Source organism: Cyclopterus lumpus, chromosome 24 (assembly GCF_009769545.1).
Source record: "Cyclopterus lumpus isolate fCycLum1 chromosome 24, fCycLum1.pri, whole genome shotgun sequence".
NCBI lineage: Eukaryota > Metazoa > Chordata > Actinopteri > Perciformes > Cyclopteridae > Cyclopterus > Cyclopterus lumpus.
The window spans coordinates 10,036,345-10,052,810 of NC_046989.1; the positions used below are offsets into that span (position 1 = coordinate 10,036,345).

Sequence of the window (16,466 nt, forward strand, 5' to 3'; positions counted from 1 at the left end):
TGATCTTTTGCTTTACTGCTTAACCGAGGAGCACAGGGAGGCAGCGGCGCCAGGTTAAAAACGTTGCCTTAGACTGAACCTAAACGTACATGATGTTCCCCAATCTTACCCATTTCCCTCTAACTAACTAGAATGTATGTCTCTGATTTGTCATGTGTTTTTGTTATTCATTTCTTAATGTACATATTGTATGTATTTATGCATCATGTACAGCATTTTGACTGGCCTCTGTGTACGACACACAGTTAAAACTGCTTTGCCTTGCAGTTACGCCTCCGCACCGACAGGGGTCAGCGCCGCCGGGTGCCGCCGCTCTCCATCTCCTGCGTCCTCTGGTGGCGAGCAAGAAGGAGGGGGCTGTTCCTGCTCCAGTGAACCAACCGGAACCAACACATCGGCCATCGAGGAGGATAAGTTGAAGACATCAGAGCTAAAGGCGGCTGGTCCGAAAGAAGACAATCCCTTATTACAAATATATCGCCGGGTTCGTGCTGCTTCATGCTCCGTCACAGCGGAGACGTCTGATTCCGTCGGCGTGTGTCGCCGGGTTTCGGCCACAGAGAGGAAGATGACATCTTTTTCATGGAGGTAACGTTGGAGACCAATAGTAACGTTAGCGAACTGGGAAAAAAATTACGAGGATTTTTAGGTGTGGGCATGGGCCGCTGACTGTTTACTTGTATAAATGTCAGCGTGGCAGTGACGGCGGCTTACCGTTCGTTTGAGTCATTAATTATTACTTTAGCTTTTGCGGTTTGTGTGATGTTACACGAATTCTGTGACGCGAGTAGTCGCTAGCTTCCTGTTTCATATGATGACTTTATTACTTAATAAGCGTAGAAATAGAAATAGAAATGGTGTCCCAGAGAGTCGCATATCTTGATAGCTGTGAAACTAAAGTGTAGTTCATACTTATAACTTAAATGGAGTTACCCTATTTGTTAAATCTCATCAAAATACTGGATATGATAATGAGATTAAATCACTGCAGTGGCAATAAGGCTGAAAGTATTGTACAAGCAAGAGGATCTGATGGGTCACATTTATTGCAGCACCGGTTTTACTTTTTTCCCTTCCTACTGATGAATGTATTTATTCAGACCACACCCATCAACAGCTAGTTTGGTATTAATATGAACATGGCCTACTTGATATGGGGGACTGGTAAAAGAGGAAATGTTTTTTGTTTTTATCTGCCGCCATAAAGCGTTCATCTTACAAGACCCGTGCACTGTTTCCCTCCTCAGGTACATTGTTGGCAGCTGTCTCTGTGTGCCTGTGGTGTGACAGACAGCCTGTGGGTCGGCCACCAGCCAGTGCAGTGCATTCCTCCATGTAATACGTTGCTTGTTCAGAGCCCAGGTCTCTCTGCAGTGGACTACTGGCTGGCCGGCCACGGCAGAGTCCCACACAAAGAGGCTCTGTTTGAGTCGGGCTCACAGGCCCCCCTGGGAGGAGGTCCGGCCTCACTTTGAATCAGATGCACATTCAGTGCCACGACAGCAAGGAGCACACCTTTTTCATGGGAAACTAGGGTTTCATGTGCTTGAGTTTGCAGATTTACTAAAGCTGCATGTGGGTGTTGGTAATGCAGCCTGTCTCACTTTTCCAATCTAGTTTAACAAGTTGTGGTTGTTTTATGTGATTACCTACCTCCCAAACTGTCAATAAGAAAATATGGTAATGGTAGTATTACATACTTTGCTTGCAGACATACATTGCATACATTCCAGGGAGTTGCAGTCCCTGGAATGGAGTTGGCCTGCAAAGTGATTTCTGACAGACGGACCTACTTTGCTCTATAGTTGGATTGTAACATGTCTTTCCTGGGTTGCACCTTCAGGTTTTTCTTCCTCAAAATCTATTTTGTAGCAACATCAAGAAGTCAGTATGATTTTTAAAGGAATTTGCTTGGTTAAAAAATAATTGTATGTCATTTATTGGTGGAAATCTATGAAACAGCTGTTGTGAGGAACAGAAAACATGAAGCTCAGTTGGTTCGTTTTAATAAAGAAAAAAAGGGTTTAAAACATAAATATGGAATAATAATAACAGAAAGCTACTGTCATTAGTTTGACAAGGTACAGAGTATTACAAGTTTCTGCTGGTTTTTTTTCTTGCTTGATGTTAGCTCTTCATGTCAGATGCACTGTTTACTGTTTTAGACTGCATAACTCTTTCTGTTGAGTGATTAATGTTGTGTTGTATAGTGCGTGCATCTGTGGTATTTTAATAATTGTGTATATAGTGTCCATATATTTAGTTTTCAATTTCACAATAAATTGATTCGGTGCGATTGTGTCAATCGAGTATGACGAGGACGGAAGTATCATGAAATGGAGCTGAAGTACCGACAAATTAACTTTAAATAGTTTTATTGGCTACTTAGTTTTTGATTATATTATGAATTCAGATGAAATTAAGAAAGTTGTAAACGGATAATACAATCGTTACCAGTTGATATTCATCACTAGCATTGATATGATGGGTAGTAATGTATTGATCATCTTAACGGTATTTTACTTCGATAAATAATGAGTTTGTTTACAATGTGGCCTGACCTACCTCCTTGTCTCACCCTGTAGGGTTTGCTCTGCATTTGTGGTGCTTCTCATCCCTTCCATTGTGGCGGCCGAGGAGTCGTCACTACTGGAAGGCTGGCATGATGTTTGGCCCCTTCGATTCCTTGTCAACATTCTGGGATACTCCACCATCATCATCCCGGGCTACTTCCTCATTAGCTACTTCAAGCGTACCAATTACTTAGAAACAGGTTTGGGCTTGTGATACAGACGTCTAATTTGGAGTTGCATGCCAGATAAAGAACCCCAACGTGTTCCTTCCTGACCACCTTGATATCAAGTTCAAACCTTTTTTTTTCTTCAATGTATGTTGTCTTTCAGGTAGTGGGATTTGTTTCCCCGTCATAAAGACCTGTGTGTTTGGCAGTGAGGCCAAAACAGGTCTGTTGGATGACGTGCCAATTGCACTCAGGAACGAGGGGGATTCCGGCTCGTCAGTCAGACAGGTCGTCAAATTAGTCTTTTGTGCTGCCGGACTGCAGGTGGGAATTTTTCAAGAGTTGCATGTGGTCTAATCCCATTAATACCATGCACTGTTTTACTCTGTTTGTGCAGCTGTGGGAAAGTTGTTTTCTGTTTGTTTTACAGTTTTCTCTGCTCTCAGCTGACTCGCTATTTTAAAAGGTGCTTAAGTGTAGTTTGTATAAAGGGAGGGGGACACTGATGCAGGCCTGTAACTTCGCCATCTACGTAATGGAGCGCTAGGTCAAAGGATAGGCCTTTCTTAAAGTTGTCCTCGTCCATACTTTTATATTAACATTCAAACCCACGAAGAATTATCACCCAGCTCTGCAGACACCCTCAGCGCTATGGAGCGTTTAGTGTTCATAAAGTTAGGTGGTGAACTTCATGGAACATTAAGGAGCCGGAGAGAAGTTTGTGGAGACCAAAACAGAGTTCAGGTGGCCAGGAACAACTCTAAAGGAATGATGATGTAGCTTCACATCTGTTGGATGTGTAAATAGGAAACGGTTCACTAACCCGCTGACCAATGCTAAACTTGCACGCCATATGTATGTTGACAGAGTGATAGGTTGCTGTCGTCATCCGTCCGCTTCATACTGGTCGTGAAGCGATCTCTAATGTGACTAATCTTTAAGAAATTGGGGACAAAACCCACATGTACAAAAATGCACTGTAAAGTTCTCCTGTTAAAGGTTCTTTATTCTCCATTCAGAGAATTAAAACGGCACCAAACAACTATTTTTGATGGATCAATGTGTACACGAGCAGAGCATGAAGTTACTCTCCCTCTGTGTGTTGTAATCCAAGCCTCTTTGTGCTTTGCTTACATAGCCAGGCGTGCCTTTTGGTTCATGTTTGTGCATGTGAGCGTGCCCCTCTGGTTTGCTCACCGTCGCCACTGCACTGTGTTGTAAACTACCCAATGTATTCGATTTTTATAAAATAATTCCAGCTCAAGAGTCAACTTCAGAAAAAAGAAAGTACACTCTTGAAATGCTTACGTGGGTTTTCTTATTCTTAGGTATCGTACTTGACATGGGGAGTCCTGCAAGAGAGGGTGATGACACGTTCCTACGGAGCCACGACTCCAGAAGAGGAGGGCGAGAAATTCAAGGACTCTCAGTTCTTGGTCTTCATGAACCGTATCCTGGCTCTGACTGTGTCGGGCCTGTGGTGCATCCTTTTCAAGCAGCCTCGCCACGGAGCCCCCATGTACAAGTACTCCTTCGCCTCGCTCTCCAACATCATGAGCAGCTGGTGCCAGTATGAGGCCCTCAAGTACATAAGCTTCCCCACTCAAGTCCTAGCCAAGGCCTCCAAGGTCATTCCCGTCATGCTCATGGGTAAGATCGTGTCCCACAAGAGCTACGAATACTGGGAGTACTTTACTGCCGTGCTGATCTCAGTGGGGGTCAGCATGTTCCTACTGTCCAGCACTCCCAGCAAGCACCCGTCCACCGTCACCACCTTCAGCGGGGTCGTTATCCTCATCGGCTACATCGTCTTCGACAGCTTCACTTCTAACTGGCAGGACAACCTGTTCAAGTACAAAATGTCGTCCGTGCAGATGATGTTCGGGGTGAATCTGTTCTCCTGCCTCTTCACTGTCGGCTCGCTGCTCGAGCAGGGTGCGTTTTTTGACTCGCTGGCTTTCATGATGCGCCACTCCGAGTTTGCCTTTCACGCCGTGCTGCTGTCTGTGTGCTCGGCATGCGGCCAGCTCTTCATCTTCTACACCATCAGCCAGTTTGGTGCTGCAGTCTTCACCATCATTATGACCCTGCGACAGGCTATCGCCATCCTCCTCTCTTGTTTCCTCTACGGTCACGCCGTTACCATAGTAGGTGGATTTGGTGTTGGGGTAGTATTCTTGGCACTTTTCTTACGGGTGTATGCACGTAGCCGCATGAAGTCCGGTCGGCGGCCAGCACAACCACTCGGACAGAAGGTTTAGCACTCTGGAGTCGCGCCAAGCTGGGAACTGAGACCACGTTTTCTGTGGTGCTTTTTGTCTATTTGTGTGTATCTATCGGGTTGGTTTGTTTCTTTTTTTATTCTTCTTTTCCATTGTTTTTTATTTTTCTTAGCAATGGTACAGAACGGGATTTTGAAGTTTTGACACTTACACCAAGATGCCCCCAAGGGGTCCATGTGATATGTCAAGTCAGCAGTCACAGGAGTTTTGAGTGCCTGTAAGATTGTCTTAGACACGAGTCCCAGACCATAAACTTTGCAAACTGCCTCTTCACCAATTTCACACTTAAACAGTAGAATATTCTTTCCTAAACCACCGTACGTGGCTTGTGCAGCCAAATGGAAGGCTAGGCCTTTCTTTTCAAACATTAGTGAATGAAAGGACTAGTGTGTGGGATTTAGGTGGATCTACTGGCAGAAATGAAGCACTATATTCAATATAATATTTTTTATTAGTGTATTATCACCTGAAACTAAGAATCGTTGTTTTATGTTTGCTGAGAATGAGCCATTTATATCAATATAGGGAGCGGGTCCGCCGGTGAAATACCACTACTCTTACCGCCCGCCATGTTTCTACAGGAGCCCAGAACAGACAAACCCAAACACTCCAGAGAGGGCCTTTCGTGTTTTTACATCAGAAGTGGCAGCTTGAATTTTACCTTTACTAGAATCTACTAAATCCTACACACGGGTCCTTTTTTAACTTGATCCCAAATATTTGAACAAGACTTTCATCTTCGGTAACAACAAAACTTTCTATTTGTTGAGTGATCTTTCAGTTACAATAGCCAGATGCTTATCTCAGTCCTCCATGTTGGAGAGCAGGGAGGGGTCTTTATGTGGGATCTTTATCTTGTAAAGCTGTAAACATGGCCTGAAAATATGGTGCGCACAGTAATGTTTAATTTAAGGTATTATAACATGTTCCAGAGGCGACCATCTGTACTCAAGGGTGGTGAACAAGAGTTTGCTTAATAAATAGCGCACTTGTTATAAATTGTATAGTTTTACTCCAACATCAGTGAACCAAATGCTGCCGTGGGTACTTTTTGCACGCCGTTATTTTAAGGAAAAAATGACGCCGTCAACACAGATTCTACTTAATATTTTAACTTTGGGCTAAAAAAAAGTCTTGTAAATATATCTCTTAATCATTGTTTATTTCCAACTTGTCTGTCGTGTACTTTTGTAAAAGGACTCCTTCATGGGTTTTCACCGTCACATGCGAATGTCTGGAAGAACACTGAATGGATAATGATGAAGATGATGATCATTGCCGTCATAAGGATGTGAAGATCAGGTTGGCCCAGGGGGGAGTTTGACGAACAGAATGCATACAAGGGAAGCGCAATCTTACTGGTACCTTGTTTTTATCATTCTATTTCCTCTGGTAACTGGATTAATAATAAAACATATTAAATTAACTTAACATTATGAAGTGAGGAGTTTTGATTGTACTCTTTCACAGTGCTTGTGCTACATAATGTCTCATGGTCAGTGCTGTTTGCTTTGCAGGTGATGCAACAACCTTTTTCCTGGAGCATTCATACACAGTGCAACTCGAGGGGCTTTAGGATTACATATAATTATGTCGTCAAAATAAATAAGAGAGCAGACAGTTTCAACAGTTTAACTTTAAAATACAGCCGTACAGAAGTATACATTTTAATAAACAAAGCTAAAAGTCACTGCAGCCCACTGCTCCTTAATAACTAAGGATGGGTCAAATGCAGAGAAGAATTTCTCCACTGTGGGATCAATAAACTAGAATATTTATTTATTTTATGTACAAAATGTTTTGGCAGATCCAATTGGGCCAAAGTGGGATGGATTGAACGCCTGGCGATGCTAATGTGTCTAAACATGGCAGCATAGTAGAAGTAACACATTTGAGCTGTAATCGATGAACTGACTTTCAGGGAGTTCGGTGCATTGCAGTATGTCCAGCCTGCTTGTAGTAAAATCATGCACACACTTATTTGTATGTCTGATCTGCTTGGCAATAGTGTTTCAATAATAGGCTGCTGTTCTAGTTATGTTCCTTAAATGGGTCTGGAAAGCTAAATTAGTCGATCATAATACCCGGATGTTTTGCCTGAGATGTCATGTGCTGAGAAAGTGTTTTGGCCCAATAACTAGAATCTCAGTTGGATACATGGATGCAGTTTTCCAGGGAGTAAAGGAGGCTCCGGTCTATATTGCGTTGGGCATCATCAACTGCAAATAGGTTAGAGTAGATGTAGTTTTCCTCTCTGCCATCTCTCTCAATATTACTTCCACACTCTCCCGTCGTAATAAAAACATTTCGATTTGCATTCTACACTAATTCATAAACCAGACCACGATTATGATTCACTGAACATCAAACTGAAGATGTGCAGTGCGAGAAAACATTTCCGTTTATCAATGTCACAGCTACTCGATGGGGGAATTTCCCTGCGCCTCTCATTTCTCAACGTCCTCCACCCCACCTGGGTTGGAGTTGTGCGTCACAACGTCAGCGTCTCCAGTCAATAACGCAAATGGAGAGCAAGATAAGGAGGGATGCGAGAGGATGTAGAACTCTGGTGTCGGCCACCAACAACCAGTCACTCTGGGCTCTCGATCCGACTGAAGAGATGCGTGTTTTTATGGTCACTTTTTTATCAATGCACGGCTTCCCAAAAACACATTTGTATTCTGTTCGCACCTCAAAGAGCAGGCGGGCTGGAGGAGGATTCATGGCGTTGTCAAAAGAAGGGAAACTTGAGCTTCTTGGTTCGTACCTTTATTCACAGACAGATGAGCACACGAGCTACATGTGTGGACACTAAATATGAGCCGACTGCCAGCTAACGTAGCTTAGCACAAACACTGGAGACAATATAAGCCCTGTTCGGTCCGAAGTTGACAAACTGAACCCGGGGTTTCTGGGGGTTACGTGTCCGACTACTTGGCTACTACTAGCCGGCTGCTAATGCTAGCTTCAGGGCACAGTGACCGTCGCCGTGATATCCGTGCTGAATGTGGGAAAAGTGCCAACTTGAGGCCACCACAACTCGCTCCTTTACGGTGCACGTGGAACACAAGCAAGACCGCGTGTAACCGCGTTAAATCTGGTCTTAAAGGTTATATCGTTTCCGTGGGTTTGATACTTCACGACAGACGGGGTTTCTTTCTCTTCATCGTGCCTCCTTCCTACTCACTGTGGGTGTTTTAACCCTGTTCCTTTACAAAGGGCGTGCACATATTTGAAGTAATTACTACGCCCGATGTGCGCGAGATATTTGTTTTTAGATCATGAGCATTAATTGCGGTTTTGTTCTTTCTTTTTCTGACACCTTGCATTGTAAATGTCATGGAAACTTATTTACACCACTTATGCAGCCGGGCCTGCTGCAGCATGGTGCGGGTGCAGTACACATTGCAATGCCACGCGCCATCTTTTTATCTAATTGTATCTGATCTTGAGTGATATGAAAAGCACAACCTCAGTTATCACCACAGAGGCGTAGAGACGACGCTTTCTAAGTAGGACACGCAGTCTTTCCAGCCGACACATTTGAACAAGACGCACACAATATGACAGAAGGTCACAAGAACGGTGACACTGCACACAGATGTTACATATTGAAACACCCGGAACCTCCTCCTCAACTCAGTGTGTGTGGGTTGAGAGCAGCTTTACACACATGAGTCCAATGTTTCCACAGGAAGTCCTTTGTTGAAACCAAGGCAGGTCAGACCAGATGCACCATTCAACTTTATGAGGGAAAACCTACACTGACTCTTGATGAACTTAACCAGGAAATGTCCACCAGCTGAACCAGATGAGAGCTCCAGCAGCTCTTTCAAGTCAACAAACATCAGCATCCTGTATCCACCCAGGATGTACAGTTGGTTCACTTTGATTGTTTTGGGCAGTGTGTTTGGGTCCACCAGTACACACACTGCTGAGTACATCGCCGCTATGCGGGCAAACGGCTCGGCCAGTTGAATGTAGTTTTTGAAAGATTGTATGACATGTCTTACGAGATGACTTAATTGCCTGCATACATAGCCGCTTGTCTTTGAGTTTGAATGAAGGTGTTTCATGAACAGAAAAGCTGCCCTTCAAGCTTCTATGAAACACGTGACTTCCAGGAAAACTACATATTCTACATTTTTCCCCCAGAGCTCAACTGAAGATGCCTCACACTTTCAGGAAACTAGCATGGCTGTATTTTACAATGTGGTACTGCCCACGTTCCTTGTGGTTAATACATTTTTTTCAATAAACATTTCCTGATGTTGGATCGTAGGCAATTTATAAAATGATTTTCTTCTACGCAATGCAGTTTGAAGCATGGCTAAGTAGGCATGCGTCTGCTCTTGGTTTAGGTAAGAGACTGTTTTAGAAGACTTAGAGATGCATTAGAGAATATAGTCACATGTCAGACTTATGAAACCTTTGAACCACTAATGGTTATTTCAAGCTTTCCCCATACAACCAAGAATATATTGTGCTTTGAAGCAGATGTGATTTTGGGCAATGTAGAACTGATGACAGATATCACCCAGGCAGGTTTTGAGATTGCATGTACTGTACCGAAAACTGAAGTGTTGCATTTGACAATGTTAAACCATTAAGAGGCCACATTATGTTTTTGGTGTTCTACACTAGCGTCAGAGTATCCACTAATAGCCAAGTCTTTTACCCGGTACATATCGCTTTAGGTGCCAATAAATTCCTTAGATTTAGGGTTTATAATCCAGACGATAGATAATCATATGAAATAGACCTACCCTCAAAACGGCAAATGTTGTATTACTTGCAATTATGGAGCAGTTCCTCCACCTTGTGGTCACCTGGAAGAACAGTCCAAACCATAGTCTCAACTCAGAAAGTTAGTCTCCAAATGTCAGAAACTTTTTTTTTTTAAGGACATAACATGTTTTTAGAGAGAAGGCATAAATATAAAGACAAAACAAAATATAAGGTATTACATCTTTAATTTTTTGCAAAACAAGACTTGGAATACAGACAAGCCTGGACTCGGGCAAAGGAATCATACAGTCGTCCCTCCATGCAGCGTGCAGTGTTGCACATGAGCAGAACCTCCCCAAACCCGCCACCAGACCTGGTCCGATAATGGAATGTACCATTCCCATGTTCACACATTTACCGCTCCAACATTTAAAACTCAGTGCAACAGGGTACTTGTTAAAACATGTGTTGTCACCATGAACTTATTACAGCAAAAACCAAAACTGCTTTTAAAGGTCTTGCAGAGTAATGCTCTGGACGCAAGAGCAACACTGGTCCACCACACAACATGAATGACTTTTTTTTTTGCAGTTACTGCAGTTTTTAAGGATGAACAATTGAAAAGTGAGGCTAAAGTGATAGAAATCTGGGGGAGGGTTCGTTTAATCAACTTCTTCCATGCGTGAAGCATCATCTTCACCGTCACCTTCTAGGGGAGGAATCTCATCTGGGATGGCTGTAGCTGTTGCCTCCTCTGTGGGGACATCATCGTCATCGATACCTACAGGTACAAGAATTGTTATTAGTTAGTGATCAATACAAGTGACAAGCATGTACAAATTACCAATAATGACTGGTTGTGTCTCCTTACCCAGTCCGAGTTTGATCATTCTGTAGATGCGGTTGGAGTGGGTCTGTGGGTCGTCCAGGGAGAAGCCTGAGGACAGCAGGGCGGTTTCGAACAGCAGGATGACGAGGTCCTTCACAGCCTTGTCGTTCTTGTCAGCATCTGCCTTCTGCCGGAGAGTCTCCACGATGGGGTGGTCAGGGTTGATCTCCAGGTGTTTCTTGGCCATCATGTAGCCCATGGTGGAGTTATCTCTGAGTGCCTGGGCCTTCATGATCCTCTCCATGTTGGCTGTCCAACCGTAAGTGCTTGTCACAATACAGCAGGGTGAAGACACCAGTCTGTTGGACACAGTTACCTGAGAAACAAACGGACGACATTAGGACTTAAAACATGCAACGTTGACCCAATCTAAAATTAAAGTTAATGAAGCATGCAGCACAGTCATGTTAGAAATGAATGCGCAACACACCAGCATGGCCAATTCCATCTTAAATGTAGAACATCTTTATACATACACTCTGACAAGTACAATATTTAGACAGTGGTTAAACTTCAGCGCTCATCAAATTCTAGTTTCACATTCATTAAACCAAAAGGGAAAATAAACAGGCATCTGTTAGATCACACGAGTTGCAAAAAAAGAAAGAAAAAAGGTAGTGACTTTACATTTCCACAATCATGTGGAATCCATCACTAGTCAAAAACACATTTGTCAATCAAAAACTCATTCGGGACACACAAAATACTTAAGGGGCCTCCTTGCCGATGTACAAAACTCACCAGAATACAAGTTAGGACCAGTTAGGGCACCTGTTTCCAAACAAAAGTGGCAACTGTAGTTGTGAACTCATAACAACCTAAATCCTACCGTATGAAGGGAAATTTAGGTCAAAATTAATATCGACTAGTTGGATTACTGACCTTCTCCACTTTCTTGTCAAGGATCTCTTTCATGAGCTTGCAGAGGTTCTCAAACTTAGCCTTATCCTCCTCCATCTTTTTCTTCTCCTCCTCATCCTCTGGCAGCTCCAGACCCTCCTTGGTGACAGAAACCAGGCTCTTGCCATCGAACTCCTTCAACTGCTGGACACAGTACTCGTCGATGGGCTCCGTCATGTACAGAACCTCAAAGCCACGCTTGCGGACGCGCTCAACAAAGGCGGAGTTGGCCACCTGATCCTTGCTCTCACCTAAAGAAGTCAAGTATTAGCATTATTCTGACATTAAACATTCCCTTGCAAGTAATCTAAGAGGTTACTTATGTTCCTGTTTGCAGCAATGTAAAAATAAATAAATGTATAAGCTACTAAAAATTGCATCAGAAAGAGATTCTTTTTAAAAAAAGACTAACGTACCAGTAATGTAGTAGATGGACTTCTGGTTCTCCTTCATGCGGGTCAGGTACTCTGTGAGGGAGGTTGTGTCATCTCCAGACTGGGAGCTGTGGTAACGCAGCAGCTCAGACAGCTTCTTGCGGTTTTGAGAGTCTTCATGGATGCCCAGCTACAGATTAACAAACATGATTACATGCCAATACAAAAACAATAGCAAAACAAGATTTGATTATTCAGCTACATTTGATACTATTTCATAGTTTGTGTTGCATGGTCTTCAAATACAAACTTCATCCCTACCAAATGAACATGCTATATACGAAACGAGTTACTTTAGTAATGTTACATAATTAGTAACTTCTCTACTGCACATAAGCACAGTACATAGTACACACATGCACGAGCCTTCTACACTAGACCAAGTGATTCACAACGGCATGAGAATGAAATGGTTTGCGATATACTAAAACCAAGTCAGCTATGTTGAGCTTGTATAGCCAACAAGCTATGACTAGACTCAGAAAGCTGCAGTTTGAGTCAGAGATGCACTGAAGACAGTGAATTAGGAAAGTAAAAGTAACTTCACTCACAATTTAGAGTTTGCTTAAGAGTCTGTGCAGCACTTAACATGCTTTTTTTGTATACCTTGATGTTCTTGGAGAAACCTTCGTATAACTTCTTATAGTTCTCCGTGTCTTCAGCCAGTTCGGCAAAGAGCTCCAGACACTTCTTGACGATGTTCTTGCGAATGACCTTGAGGATCTTGCTCTGCTGCAGCATTTCTCTGGAGATGTTTAGGGGGAGGTCCTCGGAGTCGACCACACCGCGAACAAAGTCTGGAGATGAACGCAAGACATTGCTTATTTAAACCCATCCGAACATTTCATTCAATTTTGTATACATCTTAGCAGAACAGCTTTATGTGGGTGCATGTAGTCATGCAGCGATGTCGAACAGAAAAACAGCTTACTCAGGTACTCTGGGATGAGTTCTTCACAATTGTCCATGATAAAAACTCTCCTGACGTACAGCTTGATGTTATTCTTCTTTTTCTTGTTCTCAAAGAGGTCAAAAGGTGCACGGCGGGGAACAAAGAGCAGAGCTCGGAATTCCAGCTGGCCTTCCACCGAGAAGTGCTGTAAAGAACATAATTGAGCTTAGTTTGACTTTAAAGTTCAGTAACAAGGCTACAGCAGTTTCTTGCATTGCAACATTTACCTTGACAGCCAGGTGATCCTCCCAGTCGTTGGTCAGACTCTTGTAGAACTCTCCATACTCCTCGTTTGTGATGTCGTCGGGGTTCCTGGTCCAGATGGGCTTTGTCTTGTTCAGCTCCTCCTCATCGATGTACTTCTCCTTGATCTTCTTTTTCTTCTTGTCCTTGTCTTTGGAGTCCTCCTCATCGTCTGATCCTACATCCTCAATCTTTGGTTTGTCCTCACCCTCCTCTTTCTCCTTCTCTTCCTTCTCCTCCTTCTCTGCCTTCTCTTCCTCTGCCTCGTCATCACTGATCTCCTTGTCGCGCTCCTTCTCCACCTGCGAATCAAAAGAGTTTAACTTCCCTGATATACAAACAGTTTTAACTAGTCAAAACAAAAAATGTAAAAAGCAATACTTACAAACAGGGTGATGGGGTATCCAATGAACTGAGAGTGCTTCTTGACAATTTCCTTAATCCTCTTCTCCTCGATGTACTCTGTCTGGTCATCCTTCAGGTGCAGGATGATCCTAGTTCCACGACCAATGGGCTCACCTGTGAATAGGATTGTACAGCTATGAGCACAAGAGCTAGATGTTTAAGTAGTACAGTGCATTCACAGTAAATGGCACCCTTTATGTTAATTACTTAATGTTACATTAACATAAGGAACTAAGGAAAAGCAAATTAAGTCAAACCATTCCAATATATTTAACTTCTTAATAAAATAAGTTAGCGTAGGGTCCCATGTTAAGTGACAGCAACTAGCTGAATGATGCAATCAATGTGCCAGGTACAATTTCATGCATGTCATAATCAGAAATAGTTGGTGCAAATGGCAGCTCAGGTAAAAAATTGCCTTCTCTACAACATTTGTAATGGACCCAGGACACTTACCGGTGTCGACCTTGACAGTGAAGGAACCTCCAGCAGAGGACTCCCAGACGTACTGCTCATCATCATTGTGTTTGGTGATGACAACCACCCTCTCGGCAGTAAGGTAGGCAGAGTAGAAACCCACACCAAACTGACCAATCATGGAAATGTCAGCTCCAGCCTAGAAGGATAAAATGTGAAACTTCAGGATATTGTGGTCAAAAAGTATCTAATCAAATTAACCAGGATTTGGATCAAGTAACTTCTAAAAAAAAAAGGTCTGTCAAAATCAGAAGCCTACAGCTGGTTCAATGCACATTTGCATAAATGTTGATAATTTCTCCCTCATATCGGAGCAAAGAAAAACCATAAACATGTTTTGCTATTCAACACCAACTAATATACAGCTGCAGCAGTGTTCTTGTCATGTAATATTTGACATCTACATCATGTTCCATTGACATACCTGAAGGGCCTCCATGAAGGCCTTGGTGCCAGACTTGGCAATGGTACCCAGATTGTTAATCAGGTCAGCTTTGGTCATTCCGATTCCAGTGTCGGTGAGGGTCAGGGTGCGCTCAGCTTTGTTTGGGATGATTTCAATTTTCAGATCCTTGCCACTGTCCATCTTGGTGGGATCAGTCAGGCTTTCATAGCGGATCTTGTCCAAAGCCTGAAACAAAACACAGTAAGATATTATGTATCATTTTGAAGCATTATCCCAACGGAAATCAATACCACCACATTAATAATTAAATACCCTTTCCAAAATGCATGAATTGAAAGTAAACAGCCAAATCATTATGTAAAAACAGGAAAACTTCAGCACTTACATCAGAGGCATTAGAGATCAACTCCCTAAGGAAGATCTCCTTGTTGGAGTAGAAGGTGTTGATGATCAGGGACATCAGCTGAGCAATCTCTGCCTGGAAGGCAAAGGTCTCAGCCTCCTCCTCTTGGTGCATTTCTTCAGGCATCTGCACAAAAGGAAATAAGTAATATTTTAGCAAATAGTCATTCGTTTAAAATGGTACAAATGGCAAGGTGAAAGAAAATTGGATGAACAAAACTCAATAGAAGACAACCACTCCAAAAAAAAGAAGCTAAAATGGCCACATGTTAGTGTGAGATCCAGTCTGCCTATATTAGACGAATCATCATCCTAATTAAATCATGTAAACATGCCGCTTTGGTCAAATTGGATTGCTCCCATAGTGCTGCAGCAAATCGGTGGAAGCAGCCATTAACCAACATGGCGTCGAGTGACAGACAATGGACTCTAACACGTGCTGAGGGACGGCTACAGCCGAACAGAAGGATCACATTAGGAAACCCAGCTCTATACATTAACTTGTAATTAAAATGTTAAAGTTATCCGTTAAAAGCCACTTGGTGACGTGATGTTACGATAAAGCGGCCTTATCCCACCAGTAGTAAAGCAATACACAACAATGACTCAAGACATTTTAAGACTACGGCATTAATTAGATGCACGTCATACGACCATATCAATTATATATTAATTACTTAAGTCAACTGGACGTCAACCAACTAAGGGTTAACTAATAAAACTGACATCAAAACTGAGAAAACGTTATCGTAATATTAAACAACAGTCGAGGCCAAGCTATTTGGCCGTGAAATGACGACCCGGTTCTGTGATCCGGTTCAATGGTACCAGGTGTTCTTCACGCGATTTTCAGTTAAATAATCCCTGTCAGTCACCACACCTGCATCAGAGCAACCAAAGATCGGCCTAACAGTGCGGCATGGCGCCGCATTTAGATAACGATTCAACGCGCAGCATCGCAAACAGTCCTTCAGTACGTGACATTTATACATGGTTAAGAATAAAACATTATGAAATACGTGAAGAGAGCGAAGTCAACGGTAGTTTGCGCGCTTTAACGTTTACCCACGAGACAGCTAGCTACGGTAACCGTCGTGAATCACGAGCTCGCATCGTGGTTACAAGCAGCCAGAGTTCAGTGACGGGTGAGCAAATCATGCATTAAAAGAGCACAATGTGTCCCATTTGTAAACAAAATACTCGCGTTCATACCTTGCTTATTCTGATGACTATTCTTGAATAAAATGCAACCAATATGCTGTCCCTTCTGCTCTCTGACGCAGGGAAATGGAAAGGAACTTCCTTTTAAGAGACCGGAATCTTTATACTCAATCGTGTCAGTGTGCGGCCGTATCCATCCGCGGTGCACCATCTACCACGAGAACTATTCTATGGGTAGAAGACGAAACCGACCATTAAATTAACATAAATCAAAGCAGTTTTTGCCATTAATGTATACAGAGGTAGTGAATACGGAATACTATTGATTTAATCAGGCAATTATATATTTTTAATAACTTCAATGTGTTGGAAGGTACACCTTGTATCTTTGAAAATACTGCAATATAACTAAGAAAGTTGGTTCCTGTGCCCGGCGCATCATTGCTG

General features: G+C 42.8%; 2 protein-coding genes across 3 annotated transcripts; one reads left to right on the forward strand and one right to left on the reverse strand.

Annotated features, from left to right (window-relative positions):
• The first annotated feature begins 190 nt into the window (after window positions 1-190).
• slc35b2 (solute carrier family 35 member B2) lies at window positions 191-6,453 on the forward strand. The gene is made up of 4 exons (XM_034527059.1): window positions 191-588; window positions 2,586-2,773; window positions 2,904-3,064; window positions 4,069-6,453. The coding sequence occupies exons 1-4, from the start codon at window positions 191-193 to the stop codon at window positions 4,999-5,001; spliced, it is 1,680 nt and encodes a 559-aa protein (XP_034382950.1). The 3' UTR covers window positions 5,002-6,453.
• Window positions 6,454-10,327: 3,874 nt separating this feature from the next.
• On the reverse strand, window positions 10,328-16,204 carry hsp90ab1 (heat shock protein 90, alpha (cytosolic), class B member 1). 2 transcript variants are annotated; one of them, XM_034527057.1, is made up of 12 exons: window positions 16,071-16,204; window positions 14,842-14,985; window positions 14,475-14,681; window positions 14,030-14,189; window positions 13,554-13,687; window positions 13,153-13,470; window positions 12,905-13,070; window positions 12,580-12,770; window positions 11,956-12,103; window positions 11,522-11,790; window positions 10,622-10,955; window positions 10,328-10,531 (listed from the first exon to the last, which is right to left on the reverse strand). In XM_034527057.1, the coding sequence occupies exons 2-12, from the start codon at window positions 14,983-14,985 to the stop codon at window positions 10,413-10,415; spliced, it is 2,190 nt and encodes a 729-aa protein (XP_034382948.1). In that variant the 5' UTR covers window positions 16,071-16,204; the 3' UTR covers window positions 10,328-10,412. The 2 variants fall into 2 exon arrangements, with proteins under 2 accessions (XP_034382948.1, XP_034382949.1); XM_034527058.1 differs by lacking the exon at window positions 10,328-10,531 and adding an exon at window positions 11,381-11,410 and having other exon boundaries at window positions 10,871-10,955.
• Between the last annotated feature and the right edge of the window lie 262 nt (window positions 16,205-16,466).